The 24,264-nt window shown below is 38.5% G+C and overlaps 1 protein-coding gene across 2 annotated transcripts in view; it reads right to left on the reverse strand.

Annotated features, from left to right (window-relative positions):
* Window positions 1-363: 363 nt before the first annotated feature.
* Window positions 364-24,264, reverse strand: part of LOC134799339 (homeobox protein homothorax) — a 346,576-nt gene continuing 322,675 nt past the window's right edge. The window contains exons 12-14 of one of the 2 annotated variants that reach the window (XM_063771743.1): window positions 5,383-5,441; window positions 2,165-2,356; window positions 364-1,384 (exon numbers count right to left, since the gene is read on the reverse strand). In XM_063771743.1, coding sequence (XP_063627813.1) covers window positions 2,184-2,356; window positions 5,383-5,441 — 232 coding nt within the window. In that variant the 3' untranslated portion in view covers window positions 364-1,384; window positions 2,165-2,183. The remainder of the gene's footprint in view (window positions 1,385-2,164; window positions 2,357-5,382; window positions 5,442-24,264) is intronic. The other variant, XM_063771744.1, reaches the window with a different exon arrangement.

The following is a 24,264-nucleotide window of genomic DNA, read 5'->3' on the forward strand; positions in this document are numbered from 1 at the left end:
ATAGTAACCTATGAGAAGCTCTCGTATCAGTCGAGGTCACACAGACGGATACAGTCCACCATTTTGATATACATATAGGTATATGTCTTTATGGAACTTTCTCATATCGCGTCAACCATATATTTTATGAGTATATCGATTGTTTTGTTCCGACAATGTTTTTAGGTGGTTTATCAAGCTGGTAGACTGTAACCTTAATTTCATAAATACCATTTTTACAGGGTCATAATTAGGAACGCGCAATTGTATATTTCAAGGTATTTCAATAGTTCAAGAGCCTTTGCGTTTTTTACTTGATGACCCCTTGGTCTGGTGAAGGCATAATATGTCTGGTATCCGCTACAAGACAAAATAGACGTAAAATCTCTTTGTTCAACATCGTAAAATATATTTTTGTCATCGTATACATCGGTTACAAATTGTGCTACATTAATGAACACCAAGGCAAGGTGAAACAATCATACCCGAACCACAATATCATCACAATAGTATATAGATAGGTATATATATCAAAGATATGTATTCAACCTGTAACGCAAAATCACGAAAAGTTTCGTTCGCAATTAAAATTTACTTGGAGAAATTGACGTTACTAGAAGTACGACTGAGCGTGATGAATAAATAATCGGATGGTAACAGACGCAACGCCGGCACGACAATACAAGTTACACAGTAACCTGCGGGAGGGGTAACCTGTGTAGCGACTGGCATATACGAGCAGGCTCGCCAGTCATCGGTCGAGTTACTTGAAACGTCTGAACGGGCCATGTAGTTTCAAACTCATATATCCCAGTCTATACACAGGGTGGGTGTTGAAATCATAAATAATCTATTTATTACATACATAACGCCTTTACAAAAGTACCATTTCTATTATCATTCGTCCTCCTCGACCCAGTACTTCCAGTGATAGTTACATTACAACTTACAACTAATCAATTATTTATATTTACGTAATAACAATACACAATTAGCTATAAATATTTATACGATAACTATCAAACCATTTTATTGTTACATTCATCGATCTATGCTCCGAGTGATAAAACCGTTGTATTTATTTATATTAGGTGATTGCACCGTTCATTAGCGTCCACGTTGTCACTTCGCGTTATTTTACATTTATTTAAACATTAAAGTTGACTTTAAATCTTAATTTAGGAGATCGTATACTGTTTCAAATATTACAAAAATGTTTTCGCTTTATGTACACGTAGCATCCGTTCTCCTTTAGTGTCGCACGCGTCACGTGACCGTCGCGTGGGCGTCACGTCCCGCGTCCCGTATCACATGAGGCCGCGCTCGGACTCGCGTGCGGAGGCCTCGGCCGCGGCCTCGCGGTCGGCCTCGAGCGATGGCCGAACTGTGCGAGTTTAATTCATGTCTGGAACAAATTACAAGGTAATTATAATTTTTTACTGATAATGATTTGCAAATTGTCCTGTAAAATAGCATAAGATGATGTTTGATGTCAGTAACTGACGATTTGTAATTGCTAGTTTAACCTTGAATTAATATTGTTTTGTGACATTACTTAAGTCGTCTTTACTTAAGCAGTAAACTGAAAGGTACATATAAATAAATAAAGAATTATTCCCCACCATTTAATTGTTATGAATCTGAAGATCATTGTGTTATATTACTTAATTAAGACTGGTTTAGAAAGCGGTATTGCACATCACAGTAAATTAGTTTTATAAGTAGGTGTGGCAAGTCCAATAAACCACTAATTAGTGTTACTTGACTCTTTACTATTCTAGTGTAAACGAAACTAAATGATCGATGATGGTGATGATGATGATGATGAATGATGATGAATGATCTTGTAAATGATCTGAATTAGTCATGTTTTAATAATTCGTCATCATCATTTAAAAGTCATGGAGAATCTAACATAGTGAGGCCGCTTGAGGCCAAATGCATACAAATAAGTTTTCTTCAGACCATTGAACTTAACATAGTGAGGGTGCAATTTGCGCACAAATTAATAAACACTATTCTTGGTATGATAAAACGCAGGGTCAGAAGGAGGTCTACATCACCTGCCCTTCCATTATGTACCCCAAAGACCTTAGTTAGTAAACTGTCGCAGTACCTTAGGAACTTCAGGTACACTAGTTATAGCCGTCTATGCCAGAATGAAGAATAAATGAAAGAGACTTACATGTACAAAGTTCCTTGTATTAGAGATGGTGACCGTAATACTCGGCCGGGTACTGCGCGTAGCCGTGATGGAAGGCCGGGTCCGTGGGAGGCCTGTGCATCATCTGCTGGCCGTCCATCATGTACCCCATGGTGGCCTCGGGGCTGTAGGCGCCGCTGGGGCCGGCGTGCGGGAACACTGCGGGGTAGAACACTGGACGGTTAATTAGGCTGGCTGTGCGTAGTCTTGTTGGGTTATGAGGCCCTGGTAATCAGGACTTAAATACAAAAAAACCGGGCAAGTGCGAGTCGGACTCGTGCACGAAGGGTTCCGTACCATAATGCAAAAAACGGCAAAAAAAAACGGTCACCCATCCAAGTACTGACCCCGCCCGACGTTGCTTAACTTCGGTCAAAAATCACGTTTGTTGTATGGGAGCCCCACTTAAATACATCATCTGTGAAAATTTCAACTGTCTAGCTATCACGGTTCGTGAGATACAGCCTGGTGACAGACGGACGGACGGACGGACGGACGGACAGCGGAGTCTTAGTAATAGGGTCCCGTTTACCCTTTGGGTACGGAACCCTAAAAATGGTGTATAGGTTTTTATGGGCAACAAGTGTTCAAAGAGTTAGACCAAGATAAGTCTGCAACGATTTTGATAGCACACGCGTAAGTGTTATTTTAAACGTCAAACTTCTATGAAATTATGACGCACTAACACTTAGTGGTCAATCTTTTTAGCAGCTCTTAGAATATTGAGGACTGAAATATTAGTACTACTGAACTTGATAGTTTACAGTTTTCCTCTATAATTGAGGTCTCGGTTTTTGATTCTGTATTTAAAACGAGATGAATTTCTACTCTAAAAATCAATACGTAATAAAAAGGGATACCAAAACGATTGCAACATGATGTAAGACTTATTGCCAAACATATTTGCATCTAGTTACAGCACAAATGAATTGCTACAGTCACTGCGAACGACATTTTTATTCGAACAGGAAGACGAGAACCATTCCATCGCAAACTTTCAATAGCCCAATTTAAACTCAAGCGACAAGGATGCAAAACAAAAAAACGTCCCGATTGTCATTCGGAATCGTAGGAATTCGCTCAATTTTACCACAAAACTGTTATGTCTTCCGATTGCGATATTTCGTGGGGATTATCAATCGTAAAGTAATGGTGTTCGTCCATTATAGACGGCGATTTCCGCAATCCTCGTGGGGTCTTTATGGTAGCACGCGCCATTGGCTCAAGAGTTCGGGACAAACACGATCGATGTCAACCTACCCACAGATCAAATATCACCGTTTTTTGGAGACCTTTTAGTCTGATAAGTTTTTGTCTTTCGTTTTCCTTATGAGCCTAGATATCTCAGCACTTTGATGCCCTAATGACATATTCTTTTTGTCGATGTGATCGATTATTATGACCAAGAAAAAAGTTCTCAGTCATTGTGATCTCGCACAAATTCACTGTCAAGGGAAGTTTTAGCGACACAGCAGTATTGGAAGTGGTCGATACAGAGACATTGAACCGGCAAACCGTAGTTCCTGCGACGGGGACAACAGGAAGCAATAACGGAGCCCCCGAGGAGCCCCGCAGCCCCCGCGTACCAGGAAACTATGATTTAAGACGATAATCCTTGGCGAAGCTACTGGACAGTGCAATAGAACTAGATTAACGTAACGATCCAATTGTCTAATGTACCAAGGCATCAGAATTCTGGCGGCGATGCACTTTAAAACAGGCGTAGACATAAAACAGAGGCGAATTCTAAATTTCCCCGTCGGCGGATGTGGACGCCGCCAAGTTTGCCGACGACGGAAAATGGAAAAACCGGAGGGTGGAAGGATAGATGGAAAATTGTTTTGGCAATGGACTAAAGAAAATGGCCACCGCATTTCCTGTGGTCAAGCCAAAAGGCGCTTTTCCAATCACTATATTATTCGGCGAGCGCGTTTATTATTCGCACTGCGTGCGCCGCCCGAGCGCGATGTCTCAATCAATCGGTTTTTGTTTACGCGCCGCCATATGTCAATAATGTATTGTTCGAGGCTCATCTTGAGCGAAAAAGGTAGGTGGTACCCGGTGGTTTATTAATAGGAGCCGGTAGGCGCGTGGCCGTGAGTGGTCCGACGGGTACCTACCGGGTGGCGCGCGGACAGGCCCCGTGTTTCAGCGGAACGGCGTTGGCTAATGAATTTATTATAAGGGCATAAATTGCTCTCTGATGCGACGCCATTACCGAGCCGGCCTGTAAATTACAATTCGTTCGAGCGCGGCCATCGCGTATTTCCGACCGATCGTTTATTGAGCTTTTCGCAAGGATTAAATTGTGTTGCTCTCATCACTCCCCGTTCCGCTCGGCTTATTGAAAACGTGCACTACGAATTAAAAGACGATGCGATTCACGAAATTACAGGCAGACAAAAAGGGAGAAAGATCTGTAATCCCGAATAGGCCCTCGAATACATCCACACATCTAGATAAAGGTACCGAGCGAGCATACATTGGCGATAGTCGCCGGAGGGGCGAGTGATGGATCGCCCGGGACGGGTCAACGAATTCGGACATTATTCTTTTTTACCCTTCTTGCGTTCCCGGCGTTCGCAAGAGTAAGCCCTTTTTCTGCGATGTCCTTTTTTTCCCGGGTAGAATTTTTGTCCCGAACATTCTATGGAGTGCGCGACCATTACAAAGTAAAAATAGAATTGGCCGTTTGTAATTCCATTCCGTATTGTGGGTAGCGACGGTTATAAAAGGTTCTCGTCATAAATTGAGCCCGTTCTTGTTTTATATTCTTTTATTTTTAGCTGTGGTGTAGGTAGTAAGCTAGCAGGCGAGCTACACACACTTATTTTGTTTAATCTAGTCATTATTTGAAGTGCGCAGCTGAGCCAGGGCACCAGGAGGGCATAACTCGCCGGCGGTCAGCGCTAAAAGCCGGGCAAGACGGCCGGCCCCGCGGGACTTACTCAGGTGCATGCGACTGCATACTGTATGAACCTCTCTGTGGTCAGCAAACTCAATTTTCGACTTCAAAGTCGTTTTCGAACGTGCGGCTTCCAATTTCAAACGCGAACGTAATGGCTATTGATGGGGGATTGGAATTATTGCCTTTGGAAAGGGTCAAACGTGCCACCCCTTATTTCTGAGAAGCATTGTGGTACATTTTAAATTGAAACCTAGTTTAAAGCTAATAGATAGATGTACAAGAAAAATGTTACCTGCTCTATTTGATTGGTCTATCATTGGCTGCACTATCCTACGTCTCGCATTGATGAACCTGAAACAAGGAATATAGGAGTTATTACATTATACATGAACATGGTAAAAGTAACGTTATTGATAAAGTAACGGTTACATCACGAAAACGTTTTATAAACACACACACAAACGCATGCTTGTTTGCCACCGATGTGGTATAAGAAAAAAAAACCAAAAAACTGGATGTTTCCATACCCGAGTATGGAAATTGACATGAGAACATTTTAAAGAACTAATATGGAAATTAAGGGTGCTTTTAAATATGTATCTAAGAAATCAGCAACTGTCATGTTTGAAGTTGTTGCCAAGCCAAATAGTTACAATATCGGCCAATACCCCAGTAAAACTAAAATGCAAAAAAGTGATAAATGATAACCCAGAGTTTAAATACTGCTATCATTGGTACAGAAAGAGCATCATAAGTGAATCATGAGTGTATATAGTAATCAATTATCAGTGCAATATGTTCCGTGTCTGCTGAATAAGTAATCCGGCTGCGCCCCCGACCGGGTGCATTTCCAAATTAACTGTCATTATGAATTTTGCACGAGTTCCCAGATATTCCTCTGATTGCTTTGTGATTCGATTAGTTTTTCACGTAATTATTGTAATTACGTTGAACTGACTGATGAAAACTCAAACAGGTACCTATTGAAATAACATTTATGTAGTTAGTTTCTAGTAAAATAGCGCAGATAAATGCCAGCTATATGAAACTGGTTTTAGAAGACATATATTGATCGCTACCTGAGTATATATAAGCAAAAAAATGTGACAAATAAACTATTGAGTATTGCTTAGGATTCCTCGTGATAATGTGTATACTTCGAAAAATAATAAGATTATAATAATGACTATGTTATTCCGTTTTGAGGTAAAACCGGTTAGCACATCACTATTACAGTAATGCAAAGAGAAATAAATAACAAATGGTAGTAACTAAAAACTATAAGTACCTATATTGAAGGCGTCATGTTGTATTACATTGGCAAGAAAACTCGGAAACCCAAAGCGATACCTCGTAATAAACATTAGAAATTATCTCCAATTTAAACTTTGTAACGAAATGGACATCGGCAGAAGGGCCACTATCCCCTCGTAATTACTTAGAGCGGAACACGCCGATGCGACTAATGTTTTGTTAATATCAAGATTAGTTCATTAACTCTTCATCCGGGGCCTGCAACTACATTCCACTCGTATATCGAGCAGAGTACTATATAAAACCAGTGTAACATGACTGGGAGATCCGTGACTATTGCATGATCGGTGAAGCACATTTACACTGGAGTAACAGAGGCTTAGACCGTTCTGTTTAAAGAGTACAGAATGCCAGCCCTGCACCCTTTCGCCATGTGTAGTACGAATTCAAAATGGCGTAAGCATTACGCTTATGTCGCGAATTATGGCGTTGTTCGATGGATGCAGGTTTTACGACGCTTGGGATCTGTTAAATCGTGCTTTGTTTTAATTTCGGCTTTTGTTTTGACTGGATTTTTCGATTATACATACATTGATGGAATAAAGCTGGTTTAAATTTGCTTTGTATTATAATTATTTACCTTGCCTCCCACAGCAGCATAAGCAGATGCATCGTCCAACATTTTATTGGATTGCATATGTTCTACTTAGTAGTTCGTTCGTACTAAATACTTAGTACTTTAGACAACAGCATTTCTAAGTCTACTTTTATTATGGCGATTTCTACATATAGCTAAAGAAAAAAAAACTAAAATTTAAGGTACATACTTTAATGCGTCAAATGGCGCGTATTTGATGGATATCGCTCGCCATACAATATAATATTAACGAGAGGTTTGAATACTCATTGTTCTGAAAACAGCGACTAGCAATTTAATTTTAATCCCTTTTATCTCATAGATACACCATCCATAAAGCACAACTACAAAATGAAATAACAGATCTACAAACGCAACACAGAATTTACATTTGTATATTATTATTTTATTTCAAACATAATGGCCGACCCCCGATAACCAGGGGCTCATAAATCATAACAGATCTGGATTTGTTAATTTTGCCGGGGGGTTTTAAAGCCAGGGTGTCAAATGGTCATAGTTGCATTGTCCGATGCACTCATGCACATGCGTCATGATACATCTGTTTTCTATGCAAATGCGACTAATTGTAATGAGATTTAAGCATTACAGTGTCAAATACGACACCCCTCGAATATGTCGCCATTACTCCACGCGTCGCGTAGATCCATTATTATTATTGTGAGATTTTCTTGGCTTTTCCTAAATAGGAAAAGTTAAAAAGGCAATTTGGTTCCTGGAACACGTCCGCCGCCGCTCGCATCGCAACGCCTTCGCTCAGCGAAGAATAAAATTTAATTTCGACTAAGTTTTTGGATTTTAATTACCTGAAGGCAAATTAAATAACGAGCAGGGGCTGAGGAATTCCGTTAATTCTCAGTCGAGGGAGCGAGTAATTTAAAATTTATTGTTTCTTCAAGAATGTGTCACGTGGAGCGTTAGGTTTATTGCGCAAGGCTAACAAAGGTTGAAGGCTGTCGCTCCGAATGTAATTATTGCACGCCCCCTTTGAAACAAACAATAGTGTAGCGCATATACCGTTTTTCCGTAGACATTACTTACGGGTTTTCACCGTTCGGCCGCTTGGGTGAGTAAACAGAGGGCAGGTGGGCGAAAGTGAGGTATTACCTAAGCAATAAATTCCGTTTTTCCCTAATTAAGCTTTAATTCCTTGCGAGTCGCCGCGCCCCGCGCTCCTCGGGGAGCTATACCTCACCTGAGCTAGTCTCAGTAGATCGAGTTTTTCTTTTTAAACCGTGTTTATTTTTATCTTCCGATTCGAATACGAATTGTCATTAAAACCAGACCGATTCTTGTTTTACTACAGATAACATAATCATTTATCCCATAAATGTAAATTTTATACGTTCTGACTAATCTTGAACGGACAACGGTATTCCTAAACGTGCAACGGTATTGTTTAATGTTCTTAACGCCTAATTCAAATCATTTAAATTACAAACACGACCGGACCTGAAAGTTTTTATCTCCGGGACTCCGGGCAAATCCCGAATTCGTAATCCCGGGTACCAGGGTGACATAGCTTATCGCCGGTGGCCGCCGCCAAATGAAGGCATTAGTTTTCATAAAGCCGCCCAGAGATAGCCCTCGGTCACTCGCCCTTACTTCGAGCTCGTCGCTGCGCGCCTGGTATCTAAAGATTGATAAATCGACGCTAATATTAAGGATCCTTGGAATCTTCTTAAGGAATACAGAGATTGGGGCTGGGTAATGGAAAATAGTGGAATTAATCATAATGTCTAACAGGAGCTCGAAAGTTTTCCTACTCCTCCTACATAAATATAAGGGGACAATCTTAAACAAATTGTGATAGTTCGTCATACATAAGTAATACATGTATAATGCCAAAGGAACTTCTAAGATCGCTGTAGTCATAAGGATGCCACAACTTTACAAAGCGTCTTTGAATCTTTTGGCAATAAAACAAACTGTGTAGTAGTTAAAAAATACGGCGTCCATGGAGACATGTCTATGTACATCAATTTGTACCCTCAGTAGGTACCTACTGATGATACAAATACGAATAGCCTTCCCTATAGTCCTGATACATACATTATATAAGTTATTCGCTAGAACGTAAACAAAATACAAGTGGTCCTAATTACAAGCACACTGGTCCAAAACTACCTCACCCCGCAGCCCCCGCAGGGTCCCCATAACTCATTATTACCAAGTTGTTTTTCCTGCCGTGCCCGTGACGCCAAACTGCTTTAGTTTAGGGGTATTATCTACCCTTGCCTAGCGATTGCCTCGGACAAACTGGTTTAAACTGAGCTTGAGATATCGCGTTCTTATTGTAACGATTTTTAAAATATTGATACGTATTTTAGCGTTTTTATTGCCATACTTTGTAACGTTATAACTAGCGTTATTTAACATAACAATATTAAATTAAGAACCTTGCTATTAGTTACTTTCATACGTTTAACTAATATGTAATATCGCGGAGTAAAAGGTCAAATAGTAAAAGTCATCTAGTCTAGACCTATTTTTGTATCAAGGCCTGTCTGCGAATTTCTTTCTTCTTCAGGATACCTACTTAATTACAGTTATTTATACCACAGTGACGTCAGTGACTCCTACAGCTATTTTCGAAATTCGAAGTTTCTGTATATAGGTATAGATGAATATCTTTGTCGCTCTAACCCAGCAAGACTGATAGGGGCAGCAAGGCTGAAACTTATTTTTTTTTAATTTGTGGTACCTAACAGGTTATAAGTCAGAGTGATGTAATCGCCCGTTCTATGTAAGCAAAGACAACGCTTTACACGATATGTTTTGCGGCTAAAACGTTTTGAGTTTTGTGCCAAACTGAACTTGCATTTAGCTCTTTTTCAAGCTCCTAATTTATTGAAATCAGAAAACGTTATTTATATCCAAAACAACTTGTAAATGAATATCGTGGTGTAGAATACACAATAGGATCGACAGACAAAGCTGCAAAATCTCGTAGATTTGTAACAGAGTTTCTATAGAAATCTCGGTCCGTCAAAAGGGTGAATAATTCAACACTTGTGACTGTAAGTAGACCTTAAGTCTTTGGAATAAGGACTATGATTGGTCGATGTTGGGAAATGTTCATGGGATTCAGTAAATCCACTCCGGACAGACGGACAGATCGCGTTTTGATGTGTTGCTGTATCTGCTGATGTAAGTACTTGATGATTGATCGAGGGTTCTTGTGTTTTCTGGGCTTTTTTGAGAAATGTTTAAAATTACTGGTAAAAGTATTTTTTTTGCTTGGAAAATTGTGTTTTTTGACAAACAAATGAAATCTATTAGGGGCATTTCACGAGAATGTCGCTTACGAAATGACATTCTTCTAATACTTTTATAAATGATGAGAAAACGATATTTGGTTTAGTAATATTTGAAATAAATTGGCAGTGTATCCTCCAGCTTTACGCATTTGCTTGAGGTAGCTGCCATAGAAGCAAAGCATTTCGTAAGCGAGATTCTCATAGAATTCCTCATTAAAACGTGATGATGTGAAATTGCTATTTTGAGAGATTTTGGAGCGCACATACATTTACGGCATTGACAAAAATTGTGGGATTTAGAAAATCTTATTTGACTCATAGGTATCAATATGAAACCAAGATATTATTTAAAAATCTGAATTCCACACAAGATAGACAATGATTCTAAATAAGAAAAAGACCGAAATACTCAGTCCAGAGCCTGTAAAACTTGAAACCCGCTCCAACTTCAATTTTTCCCAAAATTTGTCAAATATCCCACGTCACGAAAGCTCGGAAAGAAAACAAAAGGCCCGTGTAACGATAGCACGTACAAATTCATCTAATCCATACGTCCCTTGGTGGACAATAAATATTTTTCATGAAATCCAACGGTCGGGCGCCGCATAGAAACTGCCCCAAATCAGGCAATTATAGGTGCGACCAGTAAATACTATAACCGGGGGGCAAAGATCGTGTGCAATAGATGGAGTAAGGTCATGAGGGGTCTGAGAAACGTACTTTATTTTGATCGGGGCAAGAGAATTAGTATGAAGATTCCCTACAAGTTATTCCACACATCTAACCTTATGCGAAATTATTCGCGGTGACCAGCATTGGAGCTTTAAGTTTAGTTTTACTTAATATCTTTTCTTTTGATTACATTACAATGTCATTTTATTATATATAAGTTCGGGCGAGATGCATAAATTGAGTTCATAATGTGATCAATTTGTAATTAATAAGACTCCTGTGCTTGCTAAGTAAACATATTAACAAAAATTGAGTTTTAGGGAACCTTGCATGTTGATATATTGTGGATAACGCGGTAACTGGGTTATGACGCTCGCGTCTTAGTACTTTTCAAAGAGCGGCTACGCGTGGTCAAGTCTTCATAAACCCATAACACTGTGTCTACAGGAGGTAGTCAATGAAATAGCATAACCAGGGATCACAAGTAAAGGACGGTATAAGGATTGTTAGGATAACGCCTTGGGACTTCGTTATTCCATACAAACCTTCGCTGACAATTATTCTTATTAGTTTTGATAAAGCCAAGCTATAAATTGTTATGGCGGTATTTCTGATATTAATAGGGTTGCCAATTGCAATAAAATCATATGGTAATATTTGGCCGCTTAGAATTTGGTATAAGTTGCATCATACTTGCATACAATTTTTAGGATGAAATGTATCAAAATATGTATTTATTGCTTTAGACTATAAACTATACGTGCCAACTAACTACAGTAAAAGTTTTACAATAGTTACTACAGTAGATACTAGAAAATGCTGTACTATCCCTAAAATGAAATGAAAAAAAAAAGTTCACTGAAATAACCATTATAAATTTGAAAATATAAACCATTATTGCTAACTATGTAAACAAAAGTCACCAGTAAATTCATGATTCAGAGACAATTTCAATATGGCGGTTTGTTTACATAGTTAGCAAGTTCCATAGAATGACACTTTATATTTGGCTAGCTAGAATAAAGGAAAATTACATGAGAAGCGTCTTTAATACTCATCATTCGTAAAAGTGATGCTTCGTTGTCTAATAAAAAATATAACGTCAATATTTCCACGCATACGTGAAAAATGTCCTTTTATATATGAAATAATAACCCTAAGAAACCTAAACATGCCTATTTTTGGCTATTTTTATTACTTTACTTACACAGAGACTATTACAAAATTCGTTCTATCGTTTTCATAGTGTCGAAATGACCAACCACTGTACTCTCCCCTCAGTTATTAGAATAAAACTCGAAATCAGTATTGCGACCCAACAATTAACAGAGTAACATGTGCTCCGTAACTCATTTCGAGTGATGAGACCCCCAGAGGTCGGGGCCGAAACGGCGATATATTGCTCCCAGTAATTACCAGGCGCCCAGCGGATTAAGGAGCCTTAGACTTAAAATGAAGCATTTTCCGCTCAGTAATATATGGGGGCGATTTTTGCTTCGGTTTATGTTGCCTTGGTGGAGTGTGTTGAATTGTTGCCCTGGTACTACTGTTTTTCTTTATTGCGAATTACGCAATGGACATGGATTTGTCCGAAATATATGTCCCTCTAACTAGTCTAACTAAACGACGTGCGTAAAAAATTACGTTGAGCAAATAATACCTAAATATAACGTTTTTACTTTATATAACGTTATTTGTAAATTAAATTAAATTCAATCAATCAATAAATAATTTGAATATGAAGAACGATAGTTTTAACGTGACGATGGGAAAAAGTGGAATAAATGTAAAATCGATTGTAATATTTAAGTGATATATAGCATTCAACAGTCCTAATGTAGTAAGAAAAATATAAACATTTCCCTATTTTAAGACAAATTTTGACCAACGATTTAAATGGATGGTTTTCTAAAAATCGTTAACTCGTTATTTTTAAAACTAACTGTAAAATCTGGCTAAAACAAATAACTCTGGTACTTCATCCATAGAGACATGAAAATGAATGCAACCTGGCGTATAACAAATTAACGCTTGCCTAATTATATACTAGGGCGGCATAAATCGGCAGTAAATATCTTACAGTCACAGATGGTGTCAAACCGGGGCCCTGGAGTCAGCGGGTACGACCCTAGACCCTCGACATGCTCGACCAGTGTTGCTAGATCAAGAAATAGGAATTACTGAGTTATTGAGCTTTAGAAACGCGAATTTTGTTGTCCGAGGCGTGTACATATTTTTTTGGAACGTTGGCTTGTTTAGATGCTTGTGAACTGGACTAGCAAAATTTTGGTGTATTTTTTTGGTACTATTAGGTTTGATAATAACATTGGTTTAATTATTTAATTTAGAGAACGTTAACGCAAGTCTGTGTTTTTTCTGTGAATCCGTCGTCATCATATTCACTCACGAAAAACGATTTTCCTCCAATGTATGTATGCATGTATGTATGTATAAACTCTTTATTGTACAAGACACAAAACACAAATTTATGGCACAGGATAGGCATAACAAAGGCGAACTTATCCCTTTAAGGGATTTCTTCCAGTTAACCTTTGCCTCGGTATAGTTTTAAAGCGTGTTGTGAAAATTGTGAAACTTTAAGATACGTCAAATAATAGTACTAGATACGATAATTACCTATGGATTAGAAATTGAAATTGAAATTGAAATCTTTATTGTCATATTGTACTAGGTACTTACGTAACGTTTTTGTTTGAAGAAACGTCACTTTTGTCACTGATATATCTAATCCAAACCGTGTCTAGACGTAATATTTGACGTATCTTAAAGGCCGTCAGATATCTCAGAAAACCGGGCTAGCTGGCAAGTCTGGCAACACCGAAAGTTTCGCGGCCCTACTCGAAGACAGGGTCGCAACAGTAACATGCAATCCCGGTAATAGGTCGACCCGGCGCCATATTGTGTTGATTGCTGACGTGCAGGGCGATTTTATTTCTATCAGAAGGGTTGAGGTGCGTGTTATTTACGGTACAACAGTTGCGAGCGAAATTGAGCTAATTTTCGTAGTAATTTGATTTAATTAGATCAGAGACGAGTTAAATATAAACTGTTTAATTCGATACAAAGTCGCAAACTTTGGCGCTTCTTATAAAGAGAGGTGGTGCGATTTATTTGAAAGGTGTACGGCACGCCCGATGATAAGAGAATCTCGTAGCCTATAGGCTGCTGCAATGGGGACATTAAGCACGTTAGTATTCCTTTTTCTCTTGGCTATTATGTATCATACATATGTGTATGTATATGTATGTAATGTACAGTCGCCATCAGATATATCGGAGCGGCCAAGGTGTTCACAATATCTGAACACGCGCTCTAACGCCCTGACAATAGAGGCGTGTTCCGATATTTGTGAGCACCTTGGCCGCTCCGATATATCTGATGGCGACTGTACCATATATTATATGAGCTGAATAGCCAGGCGCGTTCCTTACCGTCAATAATTAATTGGGATCCTAGGGTGTTATTATTAGACGTAGGGTCATTGCGTCAGTTTACCGTCTAGTGCCTGTTTCCGTCCACTTGGCGTAGTTGCTACAGAATTGCGTATAATTTGGATATATGCCTATATATTCAAGAAATGCGTATAATTTTAGTATATACACATGTATATTAAAATGATACGCAATTCTTTGTAGCAACTATGCCAAGTGACGGAAACAGAGGGGCTACCGCGAAAACAGAAATTCGCAAATTGCGGGGATCTTTCTCTTTTACTCCAATGAAGGCGTAATTAGAGTGACAGAGAAAAATGCCCGCAATTGACGATTTTCGATTTTCACGGTAGCCGTCCTGGCACTGGACGGTGACCTGACGCAATGACCCTATGTGATGTATACAAATGGTACCAATGACTTTGGAGATTCAGTCTATAGCTATATAATATCCTATAGTTAATATCATAAAAAAAAGTTTGATTTGATTAGATTTAGATGAGACCTCTTAGTATGTGACGTCATGTTATCATCTACACCAACTATGCCAACGACTTTGTAGATTACCAGTATTTATTATTAACCCGTCTCTGATTAGATTTAGATGCAACCGCTAATGAGGGCGGTGGCGCCGCCTGGTGGTGGGCTTGAGAACTAATTTGCTGTGATGGATTGCGATGCAGTTGCCGACATATGTATCGTGATATGATGTTATGACGTGGTGACCTTTTGCGTTTGTTTTGATTTTAACATGGTGTCAGATCTCTTAGTGGATGTAGCTCGCCCTTATTTAGTGGTATGAGTGTAATATCATATCAATATCAAATGAATAATAGAGTTGAATGCCACTTATGGTCATAAAAGGTATTTTTTATGGTGTTTGGATGCAAATGAGCAGACGAATCGCTTGAAAGAACGAAGTTATTTGTTAAGTTTGCAAAGATTGCGTGTCGGAGTGTCACCATACACGTCAAACTTCTACGAAAGTTTATTATGAAGCTTCCACGCTTTGTCTCTTCAAAGTCGCCAGAGAGTTAGCTCTGAAACGGACTCTGATGGTGATGAGTAGAATCGAATTTAGAACATAAAATAGTACATTATTGTCGAGGCTCGGAAGTAGCTACTTGCAGGCTGAGGATTCGTTTTAAACGGACGACCTTGGGAGTCCGTTTAATTGAATCCGAAGCCAGCAAGTAGCCTTCCAGCCGAGTCATATATAGTGCTTTTCTCAAAAATGGTGCAAGAAATATAAATATCATAGAAATATTTTACAAAAGCAACTTTCTTACGTATATATTTTCACAGAAAAAAGTAGAAACAATTGAAAAAATTAGCTTTGCCGCCTTTTTATTTTTTTAATAAAAAAAATAGAAGTGTATTTTTCTGCCGAAAATACGCCAACCTATTTGAGACAGCTAAATAGTCGCGGTACTAATCATCTGTTTGGCTGTTTAATGGGCCTGTGCCTTCATTTGATATGGCCATTTCAACTTTTAAAAAGTTTGGAACTCGACAAATAATGGAATTTGTATGCAACATTGCAGTCCCAAAATCGAGACTGCAATGTTTTTAACTTTTTAATTTTTGACTGACCATAAACTACGCGCTTCGCAACCTATTTTTTAAACGGCAAAGTCGACTTTGCCGTCCATTTTTGAGAAAAATATTTTTAAATATCCAAAAGCTGTCCACAGTTGCAAATGCAAACGCACTAATCGCATTCTAAATCCAAATAAATTGAGAAAGGAACGCGCGAAGCTCACACTGGGCCGCGTTCCATTTGTCAATCTAACGACGCGGGATCAAAATTGGCCACCTGACATAGACAACGGATATCTTTATATGTTTTTTTTTTTAATTTTGTAATGCCGTCCTCGCGTGTAAGCCACACGGGAATTAGCGGTTCGCGTAGCGTAATCGCCATGTCGCAATCGAAACTAACAATGCCGAAGCGCGCGTTTTTTGTTTTTCGCCCGAACGAGATAAGGCGGTTGATTGTACCGCGTTCCTAGTGTGAATCTTTGCTTTGGATTTAACGATGTCGTTCACATGCGATGTGTATTTGCATTAGTAATCTTGGGAAATTGCGTTTGAACTTTATAGTTGAGCTTGGTTAAAAAGTTATTATAAACCTTACGTTAAGTGGAATGTATACCGCTATTTGCATAGAAAGCGTTAGTTTTTTTTTTACATTTGCATGTGAAAGTTTCTTACAGCTATACGTTTTGTACAATACATGTATTTGAGTACTGTTGTTCGAGGCTGATGGTGTTAAATAAAGAGGGATATTTTACATGTAGAAAACGGCAACCCTAAGTAAGAAAGTAAGTAATTTATAACGTCCCGTGGTAAGAATGCTTCAGATAAACAAGTTGATCGAAGACGCTCTCAGTTGTATCGCGCGATATCATGACGCCGACGCCGTTTTAAAACATACATTATTTTAATGGAGCCGGTGACGACGACACCGATAAATAGTTTATTTTAATTATTACTAATCTCCCGTCTTTGAAGCACGACAGATTTCAGAATAACGTATGATTTATTTATTGCAATATCAAGATCTGATGCTGTGCGGGACAGTTGCCCAATTCCCTATTTCTGGTAGATTTAGATGTAACATGTTTATTAACGTGTGTCTCCTTGGACGTTCTAATTGCTGGTGAAATATAGCATTCACCGGCATCAGCAAACTAGACTAATGACCGTCCTCGGTGACGCGAGATGCGGCGATAGCGGCTGACAACCCTGTCGACGACATAAATCATATGGCAATTAAGCTTTTTAAACGACTCACAGATTTACGACAATTTCCAAACGATTTATTAAACAAGTAATTAAACTGAAATGAAAATGGAACTCACTTTTGCTTTTGAAAAACAAAACTGAAATGCACCGATGAATTTTAAACGTGGAACGGAAGTTCGAACGGTTCTTTTTCTAAAATCGGAACGTGACTGAAATGAAATTGGAATGCACTTGTTTTCCTTTATAATTTGAAAACGAGCGCGGAAAGCGAGCTCGAAATCATAACGAATAGATTTCTCCGCTCGATAGCTGTATCGCGCGAGACAAAAGCGACTATAAATAAAAGGATGGTTAAAATTTTAAGGGCCGGTCGGGTTCAGGCGCGCCATTAGAGGCCCTTAGCGGACGTAACGAATGTGTCTCTGGGCTCGAGATGCCAGCACAGATCGGACAATTGTTACCGGCCAGCGTGAAATCCGCCATAACGACTTATAAAAGAAAACCGATTTGATTTCAGAACGTATGAATGGAGCCGCGTTGATCGGAGCGGTTTGAATCGACTCGATTTGCGATTCGCATCCATTGGCATGTCATATCTATTAAATAAATTAGTTTTAAAATGCATTTAGTATTTTTATTTAGAAATGACCTCCCCTGTATCGTATATTAAGTTTTGCGTTCCATTTCACGCTTGCTTGACACGGTGATATATTAAAGTTATATAAAAGTAAATAAATAATGTTGAACCAATCGCCGCTGCGGCTCTTTATGTAGATAAGTCTAATGCGATCGGAGCTGCGACCGGATGGCTTATTATGACAATTTTATTGCCGAATATTTAATTAAATGTTAATCTTGACACTTATTAATTGTTTTACTATTTTATAAGGTTTTAACGATAAAAATACCGAGGCTCATCACCATTATAAGAAGCGATTGCCAACCAGTTCCGTGTGACAGGTGATGGCGTTTAAGTAATCGTTGTCTATAAATCAGTTGCGCTTAGGAACGTGTAAAGTTTGAACATTTTTATGGCGTCATGTAGCTCGTGTGAAGGCGATGACGTTTACGTCTGGGAATATAGACGTGGAAATATGTGGGTATGACTTCATTGGTTTGCAGCCAGGTTTGTTTGCAGTTGGTGCGTCAATGTGCGTACGTCTGTGCAGTAACGGAACGCAGCGGACGCGGCCTCGCGTCTTCCTGTCACAATTAATTTTCGGGCGTGAAAATTGGCGCGAAAACTGTCGCTGCCGGGACGCGGGGGGTGCGCGGGCGGGGCGCGGGGCAGCGCCACCACGACTGGAATTTTAATTACGCACTCGTATTCCGAATACCAATGTCGTCTTGTTTAAATTAAATATAAATTATTCGCTCCTAGGCCCCGGTGCACTCCTGGTATTGTACGAATTGCGAAACGCTGAATAAACCGGTTTAATTAATAATTTGCTCAGCGATTTTAATAACGACCTGCCGTTTGTTAAAAATTAATGTCGCCCACAAGATTCAAATTTCTCATTCCTTAACATACAAACTAGGAGCGATTACCGCGGATGGAAATTGCAAACATAATTAGACGAGACGTGTACAGCATTTAACAAACTTTGATAAAAAGATTAAGTATGACAGTTTGAAATATAGCCACCGCAGTAAGAAAAAATAACAGTGCAAAACTTTCTCGGGCGGAGCAGAGTCTCCATTGTTGGCAACTACGCCGAGTTAATTTTGTAGGAAAGAAACAAGGCGAGGCGCAGGTGCTCCGCCGCCCCCGTTGTATTAATTTGAGCGTCCCGTCTAATACCTACGTATGATTGCGTTACAACAGGCGCAGCTGAATTTATAAGCAAAGTTGCACGCGTCTGTTGCCCGTAGCTCTGTGCAGATTATGATGTCTCCCGTGACAACTTGGAACGCACCCATTACGCCGCTAGTTCATTCCGCCATTACTGAACGCGTCTTTAATTGTAAATTATTGCCTCGCGGCGGCGGACATTAACATAATTGTTTCAAAAGAATAAGTAAACGATCTACTACAGATCGTAGTAAAGATATTTCGAGTAATTAAGAGGTATATTTGCATAGTGATGCGGTCGGCGTTGTGTGACATTTTCCTGATTCGCCATTTTGTTTTTTTTATCTCTTCGCCGGTTATCATCTTCTTAGAACTGAAATATAGGGACGTTCATTAACTAGCGGTAATGTTTTTTTTTATCTCTCGCATCTCAATTCCGGTTTACAAGAGAATAATTATGGAACACATCAAACTCCTAAGCACACATTCTTGGTCGTTAAAATCCTAATTATCATTTTGGAAGTGGTAAGTATTCGTTTATTATGTAGTACTACACTAGTTCGTATGCTCAGATTTGATAGTCAATTTTAATTAGGCCATCCTTGGTTTTATAATCTTTATAACAATTTTATTAGGTGATTCACTCTGGCAGGTACTTCTTCGGCCTACTAATAGGTGCCTCCATTAATTAGCTAAAACATAATTACTCAAATAGGTTTTTTTTACGCATGTAGTTTTGTAATTATTTCCGGCCGGTACCAGGGTGTAAGAAGCGTAAAGAGCGCAACAGTAAAGCGTAAAGCGCAACCATAGAGATTACAAGTTAACTTTTCCGATCACAACGCCACAGACAAAGGTTTAAATTATCCACGGGTGGATTGGCAGACGGATCCACCCTTTGACAGTGCGCGGGGTGACAAATTGTCTGTTATTTCGCTATCTACCATGAAATAACACTTGCATTCATTACACAAACTTTTGATTATATTAACTTTGGGAACCCATCTTCTAATCTCCTAAACACATTAATGCGATTATGTAATGGTGAAATATTATTCCTTGCGGCAATAGAAAAAACATGTACCATAGATAAGATTATTTTATTTTGCAAGTTTTTAAGTACTAAAATGAACATTAAAAAAGTTAATTAAGGGCAAGCAAAGTTTAAACCGTTGGAGAATATAAACAAGCTACGGCCATAACTCAAACGAGGAGGCCTTAGGAGGCCGTTGATAAGAAAGTTTCATTACCCGAATGCTGAATTTAAAACCGGGCTTAATCAAGTTTATGGGAATTATGAGGCTTATCCGAAATCAAGCGCCACCTGTGTGCTTAGGGGGCTGATTGTGTTTTAACTATTTGATAAGGTTTTTCTCTCATTTTGATACGACCATCATCATCTGATGCGGAGTAATAAATGTCAGCGAAATACCTTATGAGACGACTGGATTTCGTCAGCACTAATCACAGTAGGCCGCTAACGCTAATTGGTGCTCACGGTCAAGGTCGTCACAAAACAAAATAAAAACCATATAAAATTGTCGAGGCAGAGGCAGACCAAAAATGAGATGGCGAAACGACCTGGACTCATTCTGTGGCGACTGGCGGGAGCATGCACAAAGCCGTGACGAGTGGCGAAAGACAGGGGAGGCCTTTGCCCAGCAGTGGGACACAATATAGCCTACTAAAAAAAAATGTCAAGACAGAATCGGCCTCCTGTGTGCTTAGGGCATTTCGTTTGTATTGGATATTAGATTTTGCTTGGGATTAAATTATGGCTTGTAATTAGAGCGGGTGGAAAGCGCAAGTTTGCTTTCATCTTTACCTGAAATTGTTAACGGGTTTCAGGGGAAATGGGTATTTGAATTGATCCTTAGGGCTCCCAGTATTGTGACCTTTATAAAAGTGTGAAAATTTTACAGCTAAAATGTAATACTTATTTAAGATTTCTTCACTATCCTGACGGACATATTTTGCACATTTAGGTAACTATTTTATTTCTAAAGGCATAACACGAGCTTTTCAAAACCATTCAGATTCTAAGCATTTTATTTTATCTACAACTGTTTTTTCGCTTGTCAGCAAATTGATGTTAGTCCACTATATTTTCTGTAATGTTATTTGAACGTTCTTAAACAAAACCGAGAAATATACTTTGGTAAAATAATTATGACTTAATACACATAATATACCTAAGTACTTACTAAATTTAGCTTCCAGATATATAGTAATATAGGTATTTTGATTAGTCTGTGGACTTTTTCGACGGGCGTTTGACTCGTCCATTCCAAACCTATCCCAAATTCAAAGGTCTCCTGTTTAACTATAGATTAAAGCGGAGATTAAACGTATCTGCGAGTATGTTTGTTTGTTTCGTTAACTAAGTCGTTTTCTGTTCGCCGACAGAGCCAGGGCCGCGGCAGCCTTCCCTAACCCCTTCAGTTTGATAAATGGCCAATTACAGAGCGGGCCGCCCCGTCCCTTCTGTTAGCTTGTTGCCTATTTTGAATTGCTTTTGCTTTTTCGTTTAGATTAATATCTAAATAGGATAGATACGGATCCCGCTTATATATTTACGTTTTTAAACGTAAATTTCGGGCACAAAGCCGCCTTTTGTCCGCCTTTTTCGCGCGGCATTGTTTTAAAGTCTTAATGCGCATCTTTGTTCCACTGTCTTGCTCTGTAATACTTCTTTGTGTTTTGAGTTAATGCAGGTTGCTTATGAAATCCTGGTAGATTAGAATTTTCAGGTTGGAAAATACGTCGCTTTTCACAAAATACTTTGCAAAAATGGCTTACCAATAAAACATACACTTTTTTTTAATTTTTAAAACTTATGCATGTCCTATAATTTAATCCAAAGTGAAACTTTTTAAAAATGTAAAGGCTCAGGTGTTAAACATTCGTGAATTCTTAATTCCCGTCATTAGATGATAAGGGTGCGGTACGACCCTCTGTTTATTTTTCCTGTATTCAAATTCGAGAGTGGGCATAATTGCACAAGACTTAAGCCTATTTAATTTTTTTATCTCGGCAAAGCCGATGCGGCTCATTTGACCGCGAGTCTATGCGTTCATTTATTTAAATTGTCTATGGTTTAATTTTATCTGTGGCCCTCTGGCTAAATGCTTTGATGATTGGTAATACAAAAATTAAATGAGGAATGTTTTATATTAATGCAGTACCGAGTTAGAACTACATAATACAAAGTTTTATTTTTGAGCAATATAACCAGATATTATAGATATGTCTTGATGTGATAGTGTAAATTCATCAAAGCATATTTGAATACACAACAAATGCTTATCCTCGTAAGACCACCCATACAAAGTTTCCCTATTTTCAATTTGAACCCTATATCTTTTTTTACATAACATATAAAATTTTAGCTCCATTCATAAACCCTTCCCATAATGTCCAGTAACGTTCCGTTCTCATGTCATATTACATATAATAAGCCCATACATATAATAGTTGAAACGAATCCAAAATAAGGCCCAATCACGACTCGTCACCGATTAAGCGCACGTACAATGGAACGTAATAACTATCATTAACTTACGCATTGTGATAGCAATATCTGTTTCAATTGCTCAGCGGAACCAATGAGTTTACACCTTTTTTATAAGCCACGATGCGACCGGCGATGAACTCTGTGTCATTCCATTTTTGACTGTAGGCAGCGACCGCTACACCGCGCTCCAAATCTACTTAGAGTCGGACCAAGTTCACTCTGCATGTCATTCGCAATGACGAAGTGTAACAATGTCATCATTAATGAATTAATTTATAATGTGTCCATGAAATTTTGCAGCTCACTGAATAACACTTCAAATTAAACTAAAATGATAAGCACGCGTTTTTACTAACTAACAGGTGTCTATTAATGAACCAACTAAAAGTATTTTTGACAACTAACCTAACCTAACTAGTTAACATTTCAAACTTCTCATCTTGAAGAAGTTCAATTCTGTAAAAACTTCTGTAACGACCGCTATTTTATAGTGCAACCTATACGATGAACTACGAATATGAATGGTCGTACCGTAGTCGTGACAGCATCGTGACGTGTAAAAGCCCGTGGGTGCGCCAGCGCAGTGGCGCAACCAAAACAATAGTGAAAACAATAGAAAGAAGCCATGAGAAATGGGCCGAGCCGGGAAATTGATGGCCAAGGTGTAATTTTATTACGATTTGGAAGTCCCTGTTCTAATAAGCATATTATGTTCAAAATATGGGTTTTTATTAAATAACGCTAGAATGAAAGATCTCTGCTATCTTCAGTCAATTTGAGACCACAATGATTGAAAATGTTTTTTCTAGACCAGAAGAACGCACAAAATCAAAAATCGTGGGTAAGCCCTCAGCAAATGACTTAAGAAAAAAAAATTGTTAAGGTCATCCGTGAAAAAAAAACCCATAATTTTAGTACAGTTTTGTACTTTCTACTTGTATATACATTAGGCTTTCATGTAAAAATTCTTATTGTTCTGTGTTAAAAATGTATCGGGATGACAGATGTGTATGAAAAGTCATATTAACTGAGTATTTCAATACGTAGCTCGTAGTTAAAGCTTCAATAGGCGTTTTCTCCAAACAAATCGAGTTAGACGCGTAAATGTAAACAAAGCCAAACGCACGCACACACATGAAATCAAAACTATCAAACTTCTGCATATCGATGGCCGAATCACACAATACTGACGTACATACCGACTAACTGTCCCGTGATCGATGTCGTCTATTAGTGGGACATTATCGCAGCACATCTCAGCTGTGGGTGTTAATACTGTTAAGCCTAAAATATGGACATTTTTAAACTGAACTTCGTTCGCGTTAAGGCAAAGTTTCTTCAATATTTTTTCTAAGATGTCGATAAAACTACCCCGTACAGCATATCGTGTTAATACCTTTAAAAAAAAAGGGGAAAAAATAAGGAAAAGGATTTTTAAAGTAATCGCTATTACCTAAATGTTTTCTAAGCTTCACACGCAATTTTTGAGGTGTTTTTAAAATTATCTTCTTATTACGATATGATATATTTAAAAAATAATAATTTCAGCCTATCGTCCCACTGCTGGGCACAGGCCTCCTCTAATGCGCGAGAGGGCTTGGGCTATAGTCCCCACGATATGATAGAGCAATACATTTATTTATATAAATGATACAGGTACATAATTATACTAATTAATATAGATAACTGGAAATTAATAAACTACACAAATTAATTGTTTATGTAAATAAGGCCCAATTGATAGTTATAAATCAGGCCTTATTTATATTTTTTGCCACATACATATATTTTCAAAACAAACCAAATTGTCAATCGAGAAATCGT

Source organism: Cydia splendana, chromosome 18 (genome assembly GCF_910591565.1).
Source record: "Cydia splendana chromosome 18, ilCydSple1.2, whole genome shotgun sequence".
Classification (NCBI taxonomy): domain Eukaryota; kingdom Metazoa; phylum Arthropoda; class Insecta; order Lepidoptera; family Tortricidae; genus Cydia; species Cydia splendana.